This window comes from Phascolarctos cinereus, unplaced genomic scaffold (genome assembly GCF_003287225.1).
Source record: "Phascolarctos cinereus isolate Bilbo 61053 unplaced genomic scaffold, phaCin_HiC Scaffold_4;HRSCAF=312, whole genome shotgun sequence".
NCBI lineage: Eukaryota > Metazoa > Chordata > Mammalia > Diprotodontia > Phascolarctidae > Phascolarctos > Phascolarctos cinereus.
The window spans coordinates 54743306-54764649 of NW_027555847.1; the positions used below are offsets into that span (position 1 = coordinate 54743306).

The window sequence follows — 21344 nt, forward strand, 5'->3', positions numbered from 1 at the left end:
AAAGAAGGGAAATGAAAACAAAAGACAGAAAAAAGGAAAAAGAAGTGGAACTAAAGACACTGTTGGGGTTGGCAAACTGACTGGCATCCTCAGATCTGCAGTTCACAAAGAGTCACATTCCTTCTCAGGGACCTGAAATCCTCAGCTCCTGAATTTGTAGTCCTCCGAACTTCACTGACTAATTGGTGTTTGTACATGTAGTTCAAGAGGTATGTTTGGATCTTCAACCAGTCACGAGGTATTTCCTGAGTGGAGTCATCTGCTTTTATCCAATGACCCAAAGCACCAATCTTAAAATTGATTAAGAGCCAATTCATACCTAGGTTACTTTTGGACTGTTTCATTCAATTGAAATGTCTGAACCTTTTGTGACCAAGGCGAGGGTAGACCCATTCTCTAGAATACACAAGCTCTAGAATACCCTTCAGGTAGACTTGGAGTAGAACACCGAGCAAGCCCATTTCATGCTCATCATCTGTTAACTTGTCCCATTCTACTCTGCCAAATACTATCGCTCATCTTAAGTAAGATTTTATTCTGTGTTTTATATACTTATTTGGTTGTTTTATGTTTATTAAGTTTATACTAAATTTTAAAGCATATTCTGCCTCAGTGATGCCAAGTGTTCTTACTCATTCACCAATAAGAGCCCAAACACTACAAAGTTCTTAATTGCTTTACTTCTGTCTCCTTCTCAAGTTTTCAACAAAGCCAGCACGCCAGGAGCAAAGGTGGCGAGCTGGCTGCGGCTGATGATTTATGATCTATCATATTCAATGGGTTCCAGGGAAGCTTCTGCCACTTGCCCAAATGGCAGTGACTCATCCACTCGTAAATTAAGTTAAAAGTGTATGTTCAGATATTTCAGCAAGATAACAATTTCTACACAAATTCAAAACCCTAGGGATATTGTTCGATGAAGAACTGTGAATGACTTAGCTATTCTCAGCAATACAATGATCCAAGTCAATCCCAAAGGGCTCATGATGAAGTATACTATCCATCTCCAGAGAAAAAACTGATATTGATTAAATACAGCCTGAAGCAGGCTATTTATCACTTTCTTTTTTTTTTCTTTTATTCAAGTCTTCTTGTGCAAAATGACTACTATGGAAATGTTTTCTGTGATTGCACATGTATAACCTATATTTGACTGCTTACCATCTTGGAAAGGGAGGAAGAGAAGAAGGGATAGATAGAATTTTGAACTTAAAGTTTTAAATAAAACTGTTAATACTAGAAAAAAAACCAAGGGGGAGGGAATCATAGAAATGTAATGATATTCTTTGAGTGAATTCCTATAGAACTCAGATGCAGGTGAAGATTTTGTACCCAAGGGGGAAAAAGTAATGATTACTTCTGTATGTACCATGAACTTCTAGGAACCATGAATTTGGGGTGGTAATGAACTTCCGTGGAACTGAATGCTGAATATCACCTCAGGTAGTATTTGAGAATTCATATTTTCCACATCTTCCTATTCAATAAAGATATGTCATGAAATATAAGCAGTGCTCTCCTGAGAATGGATCTTCCTTCTATTTCTCATTGAATTTTAAAAACATTTAAGGAGAGAAAGATTTTATTTGTTAAAATTAAGAAAACAACTTCCCAAGCACATATAAACTATACTCACAAGGAAACACGAATCAAAACCACAAAAAAACATGGGAGAATTTACAGAGCATGCATGATAAACAGAAAGCAGACCCTACATTTCTCTGGTCTTAAAATCTTCCCAAGAACCTTTATAGAAATTTATGTAAAATAAAAATTTAAAGAGATAATATGGATAACATTTGGCCCATTCTAGGGCAACAGAAAAACCTAATTGTTTGTAGGCTCCTTCACCATAGAAAACCCTAGCTTAGTTAATAATAAATACATCAAATAAGTTACATTGCAATAGAAGCTAATGTCATCTAGGCATGAAAGCAGAGCCTCCTAGAATGGCCGGGCAGTATTTATGCTTATTTAGGGGGTAAGACTGGGGTCGGGAACATCCAGGTTCAAATCCCACTTCTGATACTAGCCCTGTGACCACGGGCAAGTTACTTTGCTTGTCAGAGCCTCATACAAGTCCAAAGACTCATCTATTGAGTTACAGACAATTTAGGAAGTCACAGATCCTTGATGCCTAAGGTTGGATTCGATAATTTGAGAGCAAAATAAAATTTGGATTTTCTTGGATTTTAATCACTTAGATTAATTTGTCTGTATCTTTAATTCCCATAAAAATATACTTTCCCCTTAAGACAAATTTCATTTAAAGAAAATGTTCATTCCTGGCTTTTGATCTCACAAAACTAGTGACATACCTTAAAACACAAGAGACTGATTCTATAAGAGCTCAAAACCAGTAACAAGTCATGATCTTAAGTACTAGCCTCATCTATATACCTGTATATCTACAGTGGCTTCACACTGGATACCTGGGGCCCACAATAGTCTTAAACCCCACAACCCAGAGGAAAAGGTTTCCTAGAGCATAGAACAAGTCCATTCCAGGGAAGACAATGCCTCAGGCTTATAATACAGTACCCAGAATCCATGTGCTATTGGTCCATACTCACCTAGTATCAACCCAATTGTTACATAACAGTACTTTAGAAATGCCTCCTAAAAGTATGATTAAGTAATTGCACCAACACCACTAAGGTGTTTCAACTTGGTATACGCAAAGAACTCTACATTTTACACTGTCATACTCTGAGCATACCACCTTTGGGAAAAGCAATACATAATATTTTATTTGCTACATGAATAAATATTGACACATACCCAGGGTTTCCCCTTTCAAATATTGCACAGTCACAACTTCAGTTAGCTGAACATTTACTTATGACTTGATTTCTCACATTGACTACACAGAACAAACTGGTTCTATGAATTTCCCTGCTATTACCCAGCTAGGGCTATTGGGCCTGCTTCTCATTTATCAAGAAGATTCTTCCCCTTGATCATAACTTTATTAGAAACAGACCACGATTCACTCAAAGACCAAAGATGCATAAACTAAGGGATGAAATGATTATGCCACTAATCAACAAAGACAATCTAAAGAGTTCTTTAAAACAGCTCTCCCGTGCTCTACTTTTTTAAAGAGCTGCAACGCCTCAATTAAAATATTCCATCTCATTTAGACTGCTTATTATAGTGTTCAGTTTAATAAGGTCTTATTCAGCACTTTACATTCCTTTAGATATACAAGGATTCTTAACCTTTTTCTGTATCATGAACCCCTTTGGCAGCAGTTAGGTGAAGCCTGTGGACTCCTCAGAATACATTTTTAAAATATATAAACTAACATATATAAAAACAAAGGAAATTAATTACATTGAAATACTGTTGTCAATTTTTTTTAAATCCCAAGTTCACGGATCCTAAGTTAAGAATCTTTGATCTAGAATATTTATACAGATTTCATTAGACAATTTCTAAAAAAAATCTTTAATTCCTTAACATAAAAGGCCTGCTTCACATATCTGTACATAGCACAAAGTAAGAATAGTTGTTATGACAGATGGAAAAATGAAGATTCTCAAAATCAGTCTAGCTAGAAAAGCTAAAGTCTGATCCCGATTTCCACAAAGTCTTGGTGTGTCCTCTCAGAACTCTAAGACTTTTGAGTAGTTGGTCCTAACAGCTTTAGTCTGAAAGGTTACCCTAAACAACAACAAAACAAAAATGCCTAACCTCTTAAGCCGTTTAATTTACCAAAATTCAATCACAGAAAGATATATTGACAGTTGAACAAGAGCTTACATTCTAAACAGCTTTATATTGCAGTTTACAGCAAACATTAACCAAGTCATATGCTTATAGAGGTGTGACACCTCTATTATATATTTTGTATTATATAAATACAAAATTAAATTACTTTGCGGGGAATGGCCAAACAACATATGAAAAATGATGAAAGGAACAGTTTCAGAGAAACCCGGGGAGATGTGTGTGAAGTGAGCAGAACCAGTAGAGCAATTTATTCAGTAACAACATTGTGAAGCCAAACAGCTTTGAATGATCAGATCAGATCAACAGAATGACCAACGATGACACCAAAGGACCAATGATGATACATGCTACCCACCTCCTAACAGGGGTGATACAGGTGGGGTACAGAAAGAGATAGATTTTTGGACAGGAATATACAGGAATTTCTTTATCTTGACTATGCAGATTTGTTACAAGGACTCTGTTTTTCTTTCCTTTTTCTTTTCAATGGGAAGGGTGGTGAGAGTTAGGAGGGAGAGAAAACAGACTGTTCACTAAAACAAAAGTTTTTAAATGGAACCGCTTTCATTTACTAACAGCTTTAATCAGGATAAAACTTTTTACTACATTAGGGAATACACACAAGTCCAAACCAATAAAGCCTACAATACAAAGAGCAATAGGTTGTATAACACTGTAGCTTCATAGTATTAAAATGATGCTTGTAGAAATGTGTACATTTAAATTTGTCATCCCACTGACTAAACAGCTGAGGAGGGCCTTTGTCTTCCCAGTCACAGAAAGGGAGACTTAATTCAAAGTAAATGTCCAAACTAAACATTTTAAAATACAGGTAGAATAAACCATTATGTAAAGCTATTATTTGGTAAATCAAAGAACAAATCATTGATATGGAAATGACCTCTTAGGGTATCCTTTTCATTCCCTTTACAGAAAGGTTATATTTCCTTTCCTACATTCTCTTTTTGTTAGGTCTGAATTACACAATCATTTCCCTTGGGAGTCTATCCTTCTGTCCAACTCAGTTAACTACTCATCATGAGAAAAATATAAATATGTGGTGAAACATTCTGAGTTACTTTGGAGAAAACTACTATGCTAATTGAAGCTTTTCTTAACATTCTTTATTTCCCTTTCCTTAGTCTTCCCCTACCCTTGGCAACATCCATTTAATACCCAATTATCTTTTATATCTCTAACATTCCTCTTTACTGTTCCTTCCAGGGTACCTTAAAATATGCCTGGGTCTTTAGTACCTTAAACAATAAAAAACCAACTATCACCTCTGTGGTCCTGCTTTGGCCCCTCAAACTATGCTCTTCTATTTCATTCTCCTTTTAATGTCGAGGTTTTTTGACTGCATGGTCTTCTTCATCATTCATCAAAGAGTAGAAGTATTAAAGCTCTGGACTCACATGGACATCTATCTTTAAGGTTTATCAATAATTAAAATTCATCAGTGCTCACTTTGCCTTCAGAAAATGATTTGATCTAGGAACCTCAGAGCTTATCTAATTTCGAGTCAGCTCATCTGTTAGCTAGCAATCAATCCACATTTTGAATACTTTGAATATTTTATTTAATCCGTAATGAATGGCAAAGAAGGTAATAATATACCAGTTGTCCTTAGCAAAGGAAATTAGGAAATGAATATTTGCTACTTTTCTATTAAGCACAATTTCCAACTCCCCCACCTGCTAGCCATTACCTGTTCAGTGTTTTCTACCATGGAAACATTGGATGGCCCCACGGTGCCATCCAATGTGAAATCACAGGATCTGAGTTTGAATCCTGGTTTCTATCACTTAATGTGTGATGTTGGATAAGTGATATCTCCTCTCTGGGTCTCAGTTTCCTCATCTATAAAATGAGGGGGTTGAACTAGACGGGCTTCTTCTCTTCCAGCTCTTGATTTATGTCTTATGTGTCTTCAACCTGTAGTATTCTGGGCATTTCCTTTTCCTTTTCCTTTCTTTTTCTTTTTTTCTTGAGCCTGGGTCTCCCTATTTCTCCTAGGCTGGCAGTACCATGGTCACTCATGGTCCAAAAATGATCAGCAAGGGGTTTTAACCTGCTTTGTTGTTTCCAGTCTGGGACATGTTGATCCTCCTTAGGCAGCCTAATGGGCCCCTACTCATGGGGGCTCACCATACCGGAGCCAGACTTAGCCTGGACTGCAGAACAGCTTTAACCTCACTACATCTCAGAACCTGGAGTTAAGCAACTCCCAGCCTTAGCTTCCCCATAGGCTTGGGCTACCACACCCAGACAAAAAATATTTTTCAATCATCACAACATCTGCTACAAGTTTAAGTAATAGCACTGGAGAAGAGCATGCTATGGCTAATGTACTGTAACTCAAATAGCTCCACGTAAAGTGACTGCTTTGTACCCCAATATAACACTAGCAAATACTGCAGAGTTGCTCAAATGTTGTTTTGTTTTCCCTTGAAACACTCTTTTTGACATTTCTTTGAGAAGAGGGTCCTCCTCTTCTATTCAGACTGTGAAGAGGGCATTCATTCTCCATGACAATAGCAAACACCTCTGATGAGCATTATTAATTATTAATTATGTTTTACTTAATACCAAAAATCATATGATCACAGGACCAAAGTCCAACTTTCCCTATCTGCTGACTCCTTCCTTACTGCCTATATGTCTAACTCATCCTTTCAAGAAAAAAAATCAATTGATTTGGCCATTCGTGTTAGCTAGCTTCCTATAGCTCTCCTATCATACACAGCTTAACTCCTTGAGAAGGTCACCTACACTAGCTGCTTAAACTTTCCTCTCACTTCTAAAACCTTTGCAATATGGCTTCTGACCTTATCATTCAACTGAAACTGCCCTCTCATACATAATCCCCCTTTCTCTAGTCACAAGGCCACGATCTTATCTCAGGATCTCATCACCCCTCACTTGGACTACTGCAGGGGTGGGGAACCCACTACCTCGAGGTCACATGTGGCCCTCTAGGTCCTCAAGTGTGGCCCTTTGACTGAATCCAAGCTTGGACTCAGTCAAAAGGTGCATCAAGGTGCCTGTCCTCCCCTAGCCTCTCCAACAAAGATTCTCCCCATATTTTTTTTTCATCTTCTTCAATTTGCACAGAGTGAAGCAAAAAAAAAATCAATATTTTAACAAGTATTTGTTGAACTTCATATTTGTTTTAATTTGCATCTCTCCTACTATTCAAGATTTGGAGAATGTTTTCATGTGGTCATTCAGAGTTTACAAATCTTTGTTTAAAAGCTGAAGCATCTTCAACAATACCCAGTGCTCTAGGGCAGAGAGAATAGGCTCCTATCATATATATTCAACATGACAGTGGATAGATAGAGTGTTGAACTTGAAATCAGCCAGAATGGATTTGAATGCTATTTCTTCTAAACACTTACTAATGTTATGACTTTGGGCAAGGCATTTAACATGTGTGAGCCTCAGTTTCCTCCTTGGTAAAATGAATAAGCATAATAATACCTATATTACCTAACCTACAGAGGGTGGTTGCAAGATTCAAATGAGATAACGTGCAGCAGCAACAACTTTGCCATATCACTGTTTGCTATATAATTATCAGCTATTATTATAATATGTCCTCTGAAATTTTGACTGGCTCAGCATCATGGATATTTTCACCAATAAATTAAACCTAATTAATTAATACAAGGGGCAGCTAGGTTGTGCAGCTGGGCTTCAAGTCAGGAAGACACATCTTCCTAAATTCAAATCTAACCTCAGATGCTAGTTATGTGACCCTAAGCAAGTCACTTAACCCTGTTTGCCTCAGTTTCCTCATCTGTAAAATGATCGGGAGAAGGAAATGGCAAATCACTCCAGTGTTTTTGCCAAATAAAACCCCAAATGTAGTCATGAAGAGTGACTGAACAACAACTATGACCATAAAATGGAATTGCTTAGCAAACTTCATTTTACTGCCCCATATACTTTTAAAGTAAAATATTAGATTTTTAAAAAAATTGTATACTAGAACCTCTCTGAGCTTCAGCCCCACAACTGGCAACATGGCTAAACATACCAAGAAGGTCTGAATTGGAAATGGAACACGTTATGGAGCATCCCTCAGAAAAATGGTGACGAAAATTGAAATTAGCCAGCATGCCAAGTATACCTGCTCCTTCTGTGGCAAGACCAAAATGAAGAGATGGACTGTGAGTATCTGGCATTGTGGATTCTGTATGAAGACAGTAGCTGGTGGTGCATGGACCTACAATACCACCTCTGCAGTCACAGTCAAATCTGTCATCAGAAGACTGAAGGAATTGAAAGACCAGTAAAAGCTTCTTATCAAATATGTGTAGCCCATAGTCCAACAATAAATGGGTTAATTTACAGAATAAATATTAAAAAAAATTGGATACTAATGAAGGTAACATAGAGAAGAGAATTTTTTTCCAAAGTCAGCAAAAAACTTTAAGAATAACTACTATTTCTACCTTTTTCACTGCTGTTATAAAGTCTTTAAAGGCTCTCCTCTAAAGTATATTCACACTATGTGCCAATTGCTGCTCAGCTTTCTGGGAGAAATTTTCATGGCTATGATGGATGTCAGAGTTTACTTCTTTCGGAACAATGGCTAGAAATTATTTCCTCTACCTTCAGCAACTGTACATAGAAGCAGGGGTGAGCTGGAGAACCAGTTGAACCTGCTCTGATTGTTAAATTTTCAAGGTGAACATTTATACCTCTGAAATTGTCAACCTCTAAAGATCAAGGATTGATTTACCACTTTGTTGATTGTCTAGACTTAATGAAAGTGATGAAGAAAATGTTGATCATGCAGATTATTAATTTAATATTGTGTTGCGTGCACGTTTTCCCACAGAGCTGGTGGTTAAACATTTCCTAGCATATCGCTTCATATGTATGCATGTATACATGTATGTATTATGTGTATATGTATACAGATACAATATATATAGGCACTGTGTATGTGTGCATATTTATATGGATAAACAGACAGTATGGAAAGGTAGAACGAAAACAAACCTCAGAGTCTGGAAGACCTGGGTTCAAGGCCCAACTTTGACACATACTGGCTGTGGGACCCTGGATAAATCACTTAACCTTTTGGCTTCCCAGACAACTCTAAAACTGTAAGTTGTAGAAAAGATGCTGGTCTGCCCTGGTAGAGGGAGCTTTATTACTTCCTTCTGTGGAGCCCCCAATACAGATGGAAACACAAGTCCAGTTTTTTTTTAATATATCTTTGGGATGGATTAGTTTATTCCCTGCCCCCAACTCCACTGATGCAGTCATGGGTGATGAGGTTTTAAATTGGTAGCAAGGTGTTAAATTTCTGCGGGACCTTGTGATCCCTTTATGAAATGTAAATCTTTCTCTGAGAGAATTAAAGGGAGTAACCTCTTTGGGAGGGAGAAGCAAAGTGAGATAAAGACTGGGGAGGAAGTAGGGAGAAGGGTAAAGGAGAGAAGGAAGGAGAAGGAGAGAGAGGTATAGAGGGAAGGAGAGAATAAGGGAGAGAAAGAGAGAGGGAGGGAGGGAGAGGGAAAAATGAAGGGAGAGTGGGAGGGAAAGAGATTTTGTAGTTACTTTTTTGCCCATGCCATCTTAGTAAACACCTTTGATGAGAACTAATTGTGTCTACTGGTTAACCATTAATAATGAGATTTTAAGTTGGTAACAAGATGTCAAACTAATTTTAAATTTTCTGCCAGACCTTGTGACCTCACATTAGTGGGGCCATAGCTTTAGAGGTCCAGATCTACATAGGGTACCCTAAACCTGAGAGCAGCAGTGCCCTCTGGGGCCCAACCTATGAATGTGTGAGTTGGGTGCTAAGTATACACACATACACATACAAATACTCTTCATGACCCCATTTGAGGTTTTCTTAGCAAAGATACTAGAGTAGTTTAGCATTTCCTTCTCCAGATCATTTTTACAGATGAGGAAACTGAGGCAAACAGGATGAAGTGACTTGCCCAGGGTCACACAGCTAGTAAGTGTCTGAGACTGGATTTGAACTTAGAGCTTCCCGACTCCAGGTCAGTGTCCTATACACTTCCCCATCTAGCAGCCCTGAATATAATTACTGTTAACAACTGCAGAAGAGAAGTCTCTTTTCCCTCTATTCCCATTAGAAGAGACATTCAGTGGTTAAAAGGAAGTTGTATAATATGAAAACTTTCCCAGCAGTAACATTTCTGTGATCTAGCATCTGTTATAGCCCCCACTAAAAAGGGCCAACCAAGTCACCTGCATTGATGAAAGTGCTAAAGGGGACTTAGCATAGATCTTAAGAGTAGGGGCAGGGGTTTAGAGTAGGAGAGCTAGCTAGATTCTGTTCTAGCTAACAGAATGTAAATCACTGCTCCTTAATTCCCTTATAGGTCTGTAGGGGAATAGTTAGAAAAAGAATAAAAAAAAAATCTGGACTCTTCGGTAAGTGGAGTCTTTTTCACTTTGCCCCCTATTCCACCAAATACCCTTCATTCTCCCATCATGCTAAAAAAAAAAAAAGATTTTACTAAAGTCAGGAAATAAAGGTTTTAACCAAGATAGAACATCACAGCTTTTACTGATGAAATTCTCCCCCATTTCATCGAGCTGCCAAGAGCTGCTGCTAAGACTTTCAGGCAGCCTCCCGTTCACCAAGGGCAACCTCTGGGATCGGGCGCCGGATGGTGATTGGACACGAATGACATCATTATATTGTTTTCTTTCAAGTGTAATCGAGGACTTGGCGTACTGATAATAAGCAAACAACGGCTCCTCTGGGGGAAGCTGTCCCTTTTTGTGTGGTTCCTGCTTTTTTAGACTCAGTGCCCACTGAAAATAGCCACTCTTCCGCAGTCAGACCTATTTAGCTATCCTGCCGAAAAGTTCCACCCCTCTGGACCGGACGGATCAATGCTTATGGACTTCCAAGATCCCAAGCAAGTCACGGGAACAGGGATCGGTCGTCCAATGCTTATGTGACACACAGTCTGCAGAACATTTCCGCCAAGAACATCGAATTACAGAATGAGGGGTGTCCATTAGATGGGGGAGGGCAGGAGGCAGGAAAGAGGCTGCGAAAGAGAGAAAGAGAAGGAACAGAAAAGCAAAGGGACGGCTAAGGAGAGAGTGTCAGCACCTCGGTGGCTCTAATTAGAGGGAAGTGCTTGTAAAAGCACATCAAACAGACCCGGCACAAACACATGACCGCAAGCCTCTGCTTTATTTACTTAGGTGCAGCCAGAAACAGAACTCAAATGTCTTTACGGCCAACCTGGAAAAACAAGAGGTAAGAGCAATGATGTCATCTGCATGACTTAAAAGAAAACAAACAAAAACATGTAACAACATTTGCGATGCTCCAGCGATATCCCCCAGAAATGTTCTTTATGGAAGGATTCCTTCACTGGCAGTTAGCAGTAAATCGCAAGGCTATTTAATGAGCCAAGATTACACAACGGCTCACATTTACAGAAGGGCTTGCAACACTTTCTGCACAACAACCTTGTGAAGTGGATTGTTATATTGTTATACCCATTTTACAAGTGGGGAAAGAGAAGCTCAGAGAGGTTATATGATTTGAACAGGGACGTTGACTTGAACAGCTATAAGGGGAGGGGTGGGGTAAGCAGGCTTGTCCCAGATCCTCTGATTTTAAGTCCAACGCTGCTTTTGCTATCTTGCTTCTCATAAAAATCTTTTCCCCAAAGGAATTAGTCCATATGGGCAGAAGCAACATTTATAGAAGCTGTGGGTTCAAAACCACCTAGACATTCATCTTAAGTTTAGATACGTTATCCCGAATGTGACTTTTCTATGTTCAGATCATATAAAATAGAGTAGCCCCTTCTACACAAATATCCCAAAGAACACTGTTCTTGAAAAGAACTTTTAAGAAGGCCAACATCCTTAGCTAAGCAGTTCTCCCCATACCCAGAAGCTACAAGAACAAAGTACCCAGAACCTAATTTAACCAAAGAACAAGTCAAGTCATTAAGCATTTATTAAGCACCTGTGGCTCCCTAGGCAATGTGCTAAGCATCGGGGACACAAAGAAAGGCAAAAACCAATCCCAGTTCTTTTTCAGGAGAAAATATGCAAATAATTATGTGCAAACCAGATATATACAGAATAAGCTGGAAATAATCTTCCAAATGGGTTAGGGTTAGAATGAGGGGAGGCAATTTTGTAAAGCCACCAAGAAAGCAATAATATTGAAAATATTAGACGTAGGCAGGCTTCACTGAAAAGAAAAACAGTTTTCAAAATGCACTATCACCTTTCTTAATCAACCATGACTCAGAAGAAGAAAATAGTGAGAAAAGCCGGGGATTTCCCAGTGCCTGAATTAAAGATCACCGAGAAAACAGCAATAAATAAACCAGCTTCCTCAAACTCAAACACCAGCAATGTAGGAAGGCCAGCCTGAACATTCGTTTTCATTAGTTTCCAGCACTGCCCTGTGATTAAATCATTTCCCATAGAATGGAATGGTGATAATCATGATGTAGTGAATAAAGAGATGGCCCAGGAAGACGTACATTCATCTCCCACTCTGACAGCTGGGAGCTGTGTGAGCTTCATCTCTCAAAGCTCTAGTCCTTCTTCAGGATTCTGTCCTGGATCCTCTTCTCTTCTCCCTCTATCCTACTTTACTTAATGATCTCATCAGCTCCTATGGATTTTCCTAAAATTCAGGTCCAATCATATCCCTACTCAGTAAACTCTAATGGTTTCCTATTGCCTCCAGCAGCAAATACAACATGCTCTGTTTGGCATTAAAAGCCCTTTGTAACTTAGCTCCCTTTCCAGTCTTCTTACTCTTTACTCCCTAACACTTTCTTTTCAATCCAGTGACACTGGCCTCCTGGATATACAACCAAGATACTCCATCTCTTGACTCTGGGCATTCTCTTTGGATGACTTCCATGCCTAGGCTTTCCCTCCTCCACTACAACTTTTGACCTCCTTGGTTTTTTTAAGGCCCAACTAAAATCCTACCTCCTACATGAAGCCTTTCCCGATCCCTCTTAATTCCAATGCCTTCCCTCTGTTAATTACTTCCTTTTTATCCTGTATATAGCTCACTTTGTATAGATTTATTTGCATGTTGTCTCCCCTGTTAGACTGTAAGCTCCTTGAGGGCAGGGATTGTCTTTTGCCTCTTTTTGTATCCCCAGCACTTAGCACACTGCCTGGAACATAGGACGCATTTAATAAGTGTTTATTGAATTGAATTAAATAGAACCCTTCAGAACAACATGTACTCTGATACTTGCTGACTTCAAAGAAAAGATGGGAAAAGATAAAAATGGGGAAAATATATGGGAAAGCATGGTTCAGGGGAAAGAAATGGGAAAGACTAAAGACTTGTAGACTATACAGAACCCTCACACCTCTAGATCAGGAATATTTTCTTCCAAAAAAAAAAAGTGGTCTGGACTCCGCAAGCACCGATGAAATCTCAATGAATAAAATTGCCTCAAAGCACAGGATGCCTACTATGTGTCATGTACTGTGTTAGGTACTGAAATTTCAAAAGAATCTCCCATTTTAATGGGGGAAGGGCAGGCATGGAAGACAATATGTGTGACATGGAGGGCAACAGAAACTCCAAAGAACAGAAGTAAAGAATTTCATTAAGACAATGTATGACTGGGAGAGAAGATGGGCTGGTTACATGGTGAAGAGTCAGACAGCAGGTGGATGGCCAGAGTCCTCTCCTGGTACCCTCCCAATGTGGGGAGAAAGTGAGGAAGATGTCCAGCATGTTTGCTGGCCCTTCTGACTGCTGAACATTCAGGAGGATTTAAAGAGGATGCATAGGGTGGGCAGGCCTGGGTGAGTTGTAATCTGGATTGTTGAAAATAACTCCCAAATTGGTAAGATCCATATATGTTTGAGACACAAAGTAATTACAAGAAACTTGGGAGAAAGAGGTCTTCACAATGACAAATAGGGGCTCTTGTTTTCTGCTCCCAGTAGGTAATACTGTCTTCATCTTGGATGCCTTGTGTTTGGCTCTCCCGATAGGTGATCCTACTGTTTCCTCTCCAAGAACCAAGTCTCCTGTAGAACTGGAACAGTAGCCTTCAGCAGAGAGGGAAACAGCTCTATCCCCGTACCTCTGGGCCACAGAACAGCTACACTTTCTAAAAAAACCTTTTTTTCACACTCAAGGCCCCCACCATTCCCTCCATACAAAGGGTCTGTACCAGTGGATACTCGGTCTTCTTCTTGGACCTTCAAACAGAATGCCATTTTCCTCTTCAGGTCAACTCACAGGGAGTCCCATGGTCATTTACTACTCCCCTCCCCTAGAACTTGTGCAACATGCGTCACACTTGCGTCATCATATTCTGGGTTTTTGGTGTTGGGAAAGATACTTCTGTGATTTCCATTCATCTTTCTTTCTGCCATCTTCTTCTGAAGTAACTGGGCTGGACTATACCAGCAACCCTTGGGCTGTTTCTTAGAGCTCTCTGAAGAGAAAGCAGGGTAGAGGCAGTCTGACTGTAAGTCAAAGAGAAAGGGGCAACCTCTCACTACATAATTTGGGAAAGTAAACTAGAATATTTTTCTGGTCTATAATTGAAAGATGGGCAGACCTCTGGTTTCACTGATGTAGGGAACTTCTAGTTTAGAAGTTCCCTCCATAGCTGTAGATCAGGAGCTTGCCTATAACTGAGAACTTATAGTTGTCTGAACACAATGGGATATTAAGTGATTTGCATGTGGTCACACAGTTAGTATGCGGATCAAAGGTAGGACCTGGACTCATGTCATTCAGACTCCAGGACTATACCTCTACCCACTCAATCACATTGTTGGATAAACATATAGGGCTTTAAGAGAGAAAAAAAGGATCAAGGAGAGTGATAACCTTAGTCAACTAAAGTTAGGACAACTTTTTTTTAATATAAGCTAGAGTGAATCAAGGGAAGGAGATGCTGATTTAAGTTGTATGGCTCTCAGGAATCTACCTAAAGACAAAATTAAACAATAAAGTCAAGGTCTATGAAGAGTGTGATTTTTAACATACTCATGATTTTAGGTAGTAGCTAACACCATGTGATCCTTGGGCTCCGGGCAGTGTAGGGTGGTGTACAGGGCTCCAAAGATTTCCCAAGGTATCTTAACATTAACAATCATTACGTCAATGAAAATGAATCCATCACTGTAGAATTCTACATGCTTTTCCTCCTTCTCTTGATGTGGGACTAACTTAGGGAAATGAATCCAATAAGCTAAAATAATGGCAGAGTCATGGCAGGGTGATGCCAGACTTACTACTAAATCAAGAGAAGCAACAATGGAGCTAAATAAAGATTATTCTAGTGAAGACTGTATTATGATTGCTCTGAGCTTACATACTAATCTCAGTGTTCCCAGCTGTTTATCAAAATGTGGGCTTTTAGAAGCCTGGGGGAAAAGGAAAGATTACTGTCCTGTCTTTGTAGCATATAGAATAGGAATTCTCCAATTGGAAAACAAAAGAAACTCCTGGAGAAAGACAGATCATCACCTGTTACCTGCACCCAGGACACAAAGGAGGAAATTGAGCTTGTCTTTTACTTTTTTATTTACTTACTAGCCCAGAGGAAGAAGGAAGGAGTTGGTAGACGGGGAGCAGTCCAATCCAAACACCCTACTGCTCCCACTCCAGCTCTCTGAGTGTTTGGAGAGAACACACCTCTAAAGCTGATGCCCTATCCCACACCAACTCCGCGCTCCACTATCAAGGCCTAGGAGAGCATGTAGGGATCCAGTCAACTCATACTTCTCCTGTCGTATGGCTGCAGACTACTTGATCTCTGTGCTTCAGAGTCAATATGTACAGGAACTATAGCTAGGAATTACTGTGCCTGGGGGTAAATTCAGTGCGTGTGGGGGGCGGTTTGGGGGAGGGATCAGTATCAAGAACAATTTGACCTTGGCTGCAGTCATGCTGGGAGAAGCATTTTTTCTCTTAAACAATATGGACTTTAAACTTTCAGGGCTTTGGTGTATGGGGTAGGATAAAGGGGAAAGGCAAGCTGAAAGACAGGAATGCCATCGTGATGAGATGCTAAAAGAGAAGTCCCACGTGGCAGTGTGGGCTAATAGAGGACAAAAAAAAAAGGACTCACGGGAAAAACACAGTACGTGCGCCCTAAGGCAAAGACCTCTTTGGTTTTGCCACCTATGAAGATGAAAAGTGCTTTTCTGTTATCACTACTCACCCTCTTCCTCACTCCCCTCTACCTACCACGTTCATAGCACCCTCTGAACTAGAACTCCACAGATAAATGCACCTTCATCCTAGCTCTCTTACAACCTTCTCATTTGCACTCATGGAAACCCAGCTGTCTCTAGAAGACATCTTATCCCTGGCCAACTTCTTCAATGAAGGTTGCTCCATCCCGTAATACTGATCCATGTTGGAGAATAGGCAAAAACCTCTTTCCCCAGTGCTAATTCTACATCCTGCCTCTGCCATCATCCTTCTGCAATTTCTCCTCCATCAGTTTACACCAATTACCCAGTCTGTATTTCTTTTGGGCCACAATCTACTGACATCAAGTGTTCTTGTTCTCTGTTCTATCTTGTGTTCGCTCGTTCTCCCCCCCCCCTTTTAAAAATAGTCCAGTAAGTAGTTTATGGGCAGCTAGGTGGTGCAGTGGATAGAATACCAAGCCTGTATTCCGGACAATCTGAGTTCATATCTGTGTGACACTTTCTCCTATTTGCCTCAGTTTCCTCATCTGTAAAATGAGCTGGAGAAGGAAATGGCAAACCATTCTAGTATCTTTGCCAAGAAAAACTCAAATGGGGTCACAAAAAGTTGGACACAATTGAAATGACTAAACAACAAAGTAGCTTATAGGTATACTCTCTATCCAACTCCAACACTCATACTTGGGGTCTTCCACATACATCCTAGCCTTGAACATCCTAGCCTCATAGTTCATCAATATTCCATGACCTACATGTTCATTAGCCTACCTAATCCACCCATAAGGGTGACCATACCTTCAGTCTCATAATTATCACCAAAATGGGTCACATGCATTATATTGATTGAACTCTAAAATCTCCCTCACAATCTTCCCGATTTCTCTCTCCCTGTTTTTTCTGCCCTTTCTCTTTCTTCTCCCTCCTTTCTTCCCTCTCTCTCTCTCCCTCCCCTCCTTCACTCCTCCCTCCCATCCTGTTCTTTCATTCCTCATTCTTTTCCCAGTTCCTTCAACCCTCCTCTGGACTCACTTTCCTTTATTCACAATCATGACCTAATAGTTGACTAATTCAATACATCCTCACCCTTATTGTCTGACTACCATGCACAGTCGGCCACTCCTTAAAGCTGGCTTGCCTCTGCCATCCACATCCCACATGACTATTCCCAGGCTGGTGAAGGCTCCGGGAGGATGTCATACAACTATGTCTTTTGAGTCCACTTCAAAGTCATGTTATTTAATCTCACCTGCAGCACAATAACACTTTCATTCTTTCTTGATTGACTGCCACACTTTCCACAATGACTGCTCTAACCCATCTCTCCTCTACTCATACTCCTATGTGCTGCTCCCCCACTCTACCCCCTTCTTCTGTTTAAATGAGAACACTGAAGTCAAGCAGCAGGAGTATCCTCATCTCCCCTATTTCACTCCTCAAACCTCTTTATATTCTCACCTGTCTTTTATTTCTTTGTCTAGTCTCTGAGAAAAAGGTAAACTTCCTTGCCAAGATCAACCCTCTTACTTGTGCCTTTGATTACATTTCCTCCTCAACCAACTCCTTTGAGAAACTGCCCGGTGAAGCCTCTCTTTCTTCCCTCCCCCCTTTTCTCTCCCCTCTCTCTGTTCTATCTCCCTCTTTCCCCTCCCCCCCCTTTCCCTCTTTCTCTTCCTCCTCTCTCCTCCTCCACTCCTCTCCTCCTCCTCCTTCTCCTTCTCACTCTTTCTCCTTCTCTCTCTGTCTCTCTCTCTCTTTCTCATCTTTTATTTTTCTGTGTATCGGATCCCTCCCTGTGGCCTACAAGTACTTTCAGGTCTCCTCCATTCTTCAAACAAACAAAACACACACTTCCCTTGACCCTGCCATTCCCTTGATTTTTCATCTTATATTTCTTCTTTCTTGTTGCAGTTAGGGCTTATTCCAGCCCCGTGCAGTTGCTTCCTGGCCTATTTCATAGATGTGGTATACCTAATATGATGTACTGATCAATAAGTATTGATCAATGTTAATCTGTTCACTATACATTTTAGGGCCTGGAGGCTCAGGAACAGCAAGAGTTAAATCAGAAACTCGGGTTACAAATAAACTTTGGCACCTTTGTTCTTAGCAATGAACTCATGACCACCTGTGCAGGGGAGAGTTTCTGAGTCCAGCCAAGACCTGGAAGAGCAGGCTGCTATCTCTATGAGAACAAGCCCCAAGTCAGCCTTAGAATGAGTCAGATTTTCTCACTACCCTCCCGTTTGCCTTCTCCATGCTCTCAACCAATTATATAATGCTTGAAGATTGCAAAGCATAGGTATGTGAGTGGAGGTAGCAGATAACACCTTGCTTCCCACCTAGAATTCCTTGGAAGTGAGTCTGTGGAGATGGATTTTATCATGTATCCAAGGGCATAAAAAACATTACTCCACTGGACAGCTGGTCATTTTAAATTGCAGTACCCATGATACATGTTTGCCAAAACAAAAAAAATCACAAAAGCCTATTTACTAATGTTTGTTGCAGAAGATAAACAGGCAGAGAAATTTAACCAAGAACTTGATAACACCCTCCAAATTAAGTCAATATCTACGTTGGTACTCAGTAACTTCATTGCAAAGATGGATATAGGGAGAATGGTGAAATAATATGGTTCAGGAGTAAGGAATGAGAGAGGTCAGAGGTTTATAAACTTCACACAAGTCTTATGTCAATCAATCAAGAATGGGTTCTTCAGAAAAGAATCATGAGTCAATTAACTTAGCACACACCAAAGGACAGAACTCACAAAAAAGAAATTAATCATGTATTAACACATAGGAAAGAAATCATTACTCTTGGGAGAATCATTCATGAATCAGCTCTCTACAGTCAGACAATGTTCTAAAAAAGAACATAAAAAACAACATAAACCTAGAAGAATAAAAATGAATAAAGGTGTGGCCTGCAATTAAAACTGCAACCTGACTTCTTCAAAATTAATTACCGATCCTGAAAAATAGGAAGTGGATGGAGGAAAGACAATAATTTCCTACAAAAATTTAATCACTGTAAAGCAATTGCCATAACAACGATACCTAGAAAATCACCTCTTCTAGAAAGTACTAGAACTCCTTACCAAGTGGACAGATATGGTAGTCAAGGGAAATACTGGTTTAGAATATAAATTTATTTATGAAATCTTAAAGAAGAGAATGGTAGATTGTGAACAGTATTGCCTCATAAAACAGAGGAGTGGAGGGGAAAATTTTTGCAAGAGCTCCAACTGAGGAAAGGCATCCTAAGAACATATAAGAATAAAATTCCAAGGAGAACAACAAATAAATGAAAAATGAGAAAGATATGTGAAAATTTTTATTACAAATTCTTTTCATTGCCGAAAACAGTGGAATCACTATATCTGAACTCTAACATCACAGCTCCAGACTCATCAATAGATGAAATAGAAACTGCACTGAAGAAAACAAAGATGGGAAAGCAGTTGCATTATAATACATATGATACCAATAATAATATAATAATACAAATAATACAATTAGGAGAGATTCGTGCTGAAGGTGATAAACTTTTGACAGCACTGAAGGATAGACTCAAAATCATACAAAATACCCTGAAATATGGAACTACAAAGATAACTTAGCTCAACTCCCTGTTGAGTATTAGTATTAATCGAGGCAGGGAAGGAACGACCTAGGACATTTTCGTTGGCCGCCCTCAAGCTTGGAATGCTTTCTCTCCTCATCTCTGCATCATGGCTTCTTTTAAGTCTCAGCTAAAATTCCACTTTCTGCAGAAGGTCCTTTCCAATTCCCCTTAATTCTACTGCCTTCTCTCTGTTAATTACCTCCAATTTATTCTATTATATGTCTTGTTCATACAAAGTTATTTGCATGTTCTCTCCCCTGTTAGATTGTGAGTTGCTTGAGCCAAGACTATTTTTACCTTTCTTTGTATCCCCAGCTTTTGGCACATAAAGGCACTTAATAAATGCTTGTCGATTTGACTGACTGACTATACATACAGGAAGGATCAAGGGGATGCAGAATGTCTATTGTCCAGTATCTGACACGCAGATGGATTGATGGCCTCTGAGACCTCGTCCATTCCTACCTGTATCTAGGACAGACAATGCAAAGGGATAATGAGTTTGACTCAGGATTAGACAGCTGGTGGACAGGGGAGTGGACTGCCTTGGAATATCAGACAGTGCTTGAAAAGATGCCACGTTTCTTTGTGCCACAAAGACCTATCTTTTTAACACCAGTGTTCTCCTAGTCATGTTACATGGAATACCATAACCACCAAAGAAATGAAGGGAAATGAAGTGCTTTGTGGAGGTGAGCTGGCTGCCATGTGTTAGAAATATTGGAGAAGTAGTCTTGAGGTTATTATCAGAAAAATGTAGGACTAAGGGGAAAGAAAGATAAGCCAGTCATGCCACAAAATCAAAGGTCAGCAGCCCATGTACTCCACTGGGGTAAGACAACATGGAAAGATCATGAAGAAGACTCTTTGCATATAAGAAGTCTTACTGGTGGCAAATTTTTGAAGGGCATGAATAAGAGTTGTCCAAGATGGGGAAGGTATGGATAGATGTTGATCTGCATTGTTGGACGGAATCCTAATTGATTAGGTCTTAGATCACCAGATTATCAGAGAAAATAAGATGCTGAGCCCTAAGAAATAAACACCAAAATTAAGAGTGTACAAATACCCTGAGAATCAAGAAAAAAAAAAAAGAAATCACATCAGTGACTGCCATGTGCTGGGGATTGCAAGAAAGTGCATTGTAAAAGTACTCAAAACAAATTGTTGACTTACGTTTTTCATCATCAGCATGCACTAGGGAAGCTGCTCTTGACAAAACATCCAACGGGGTCTCCATTCCTGGTTGGAGCCTGAAAGAAACATGGTCAAGATTTAGAGTGTAAGCTCCATGGAAACAGGAACTATGCTTTGTTTCATCAGATGAGGAAACTGAGACAGAGGTTAAGAGACTTGCCTAGGGGAATTACAGCTAGTGAGTGTCAGAGGTAGATTTTGAACCCAGAGCTTCCTGACTCCCAAGTCCAGACCTCTATCCACCATATTCATTAATGAAGACTATATGGAAAGCCTTCCTGGACTGGCACAGTCTGCTGCAGCTCACCCTCTGCGGGTATGACTTTTGAGAAGCCAGGATCATCTTCTCATCGTGGCAAGGCTTTAGAGAAAGATTTTAATGCAAGCAATAAATGTTCATTGAATTGAAAGAGTCCTTTTCCCAATCCTCCTCCTCTTCAACCTCCCTGCAACTTTTGACAATCACCCTCTTCTTGCCACTCTCTTCTCTCTAGTTTTTGTGACCCTGATCTCCCTTGGTTCTGCTCCTCCCTGTCTGACCACCATTTCTTAGTCTCCTTTGCTGGATCTTCATCCAGGTGACA

At 39.9% G+C, this 21344-nt stretch overlaps 1 protein-coding gene and 1 pseudogene across 1 annotated transcript in view; one reads left to right on the forward strand and one right to left on the reverse strand.

Moving 5' to 3' along the window:
* The window catches only part of VGLL4 (vestigial like family member 4), a 186168-nt gene that overhangs the window by 141923 nt on the left and 22901 nt on the right, over window positions 1-21344 (reverse strand). Inside the window, exon 2 of the mRNA XM_020981062.2 lies at window positions 20740-20816. Within this exon, the coding sequence (XP_020836721.1) occupies window positions 20740-20803 (64 nt within the window). The 5' untranslated portion in view covers window positions 20804-20816. The remainder of the gene's footprint in view (window positions 1-20739; window positions 20817-21344) is intronic.
* LOC110204883 (large ribosomal subunit protein eL43 pseudogene) lies at window positions 7764-8036 on the forward strand (annotated as a pseudogene).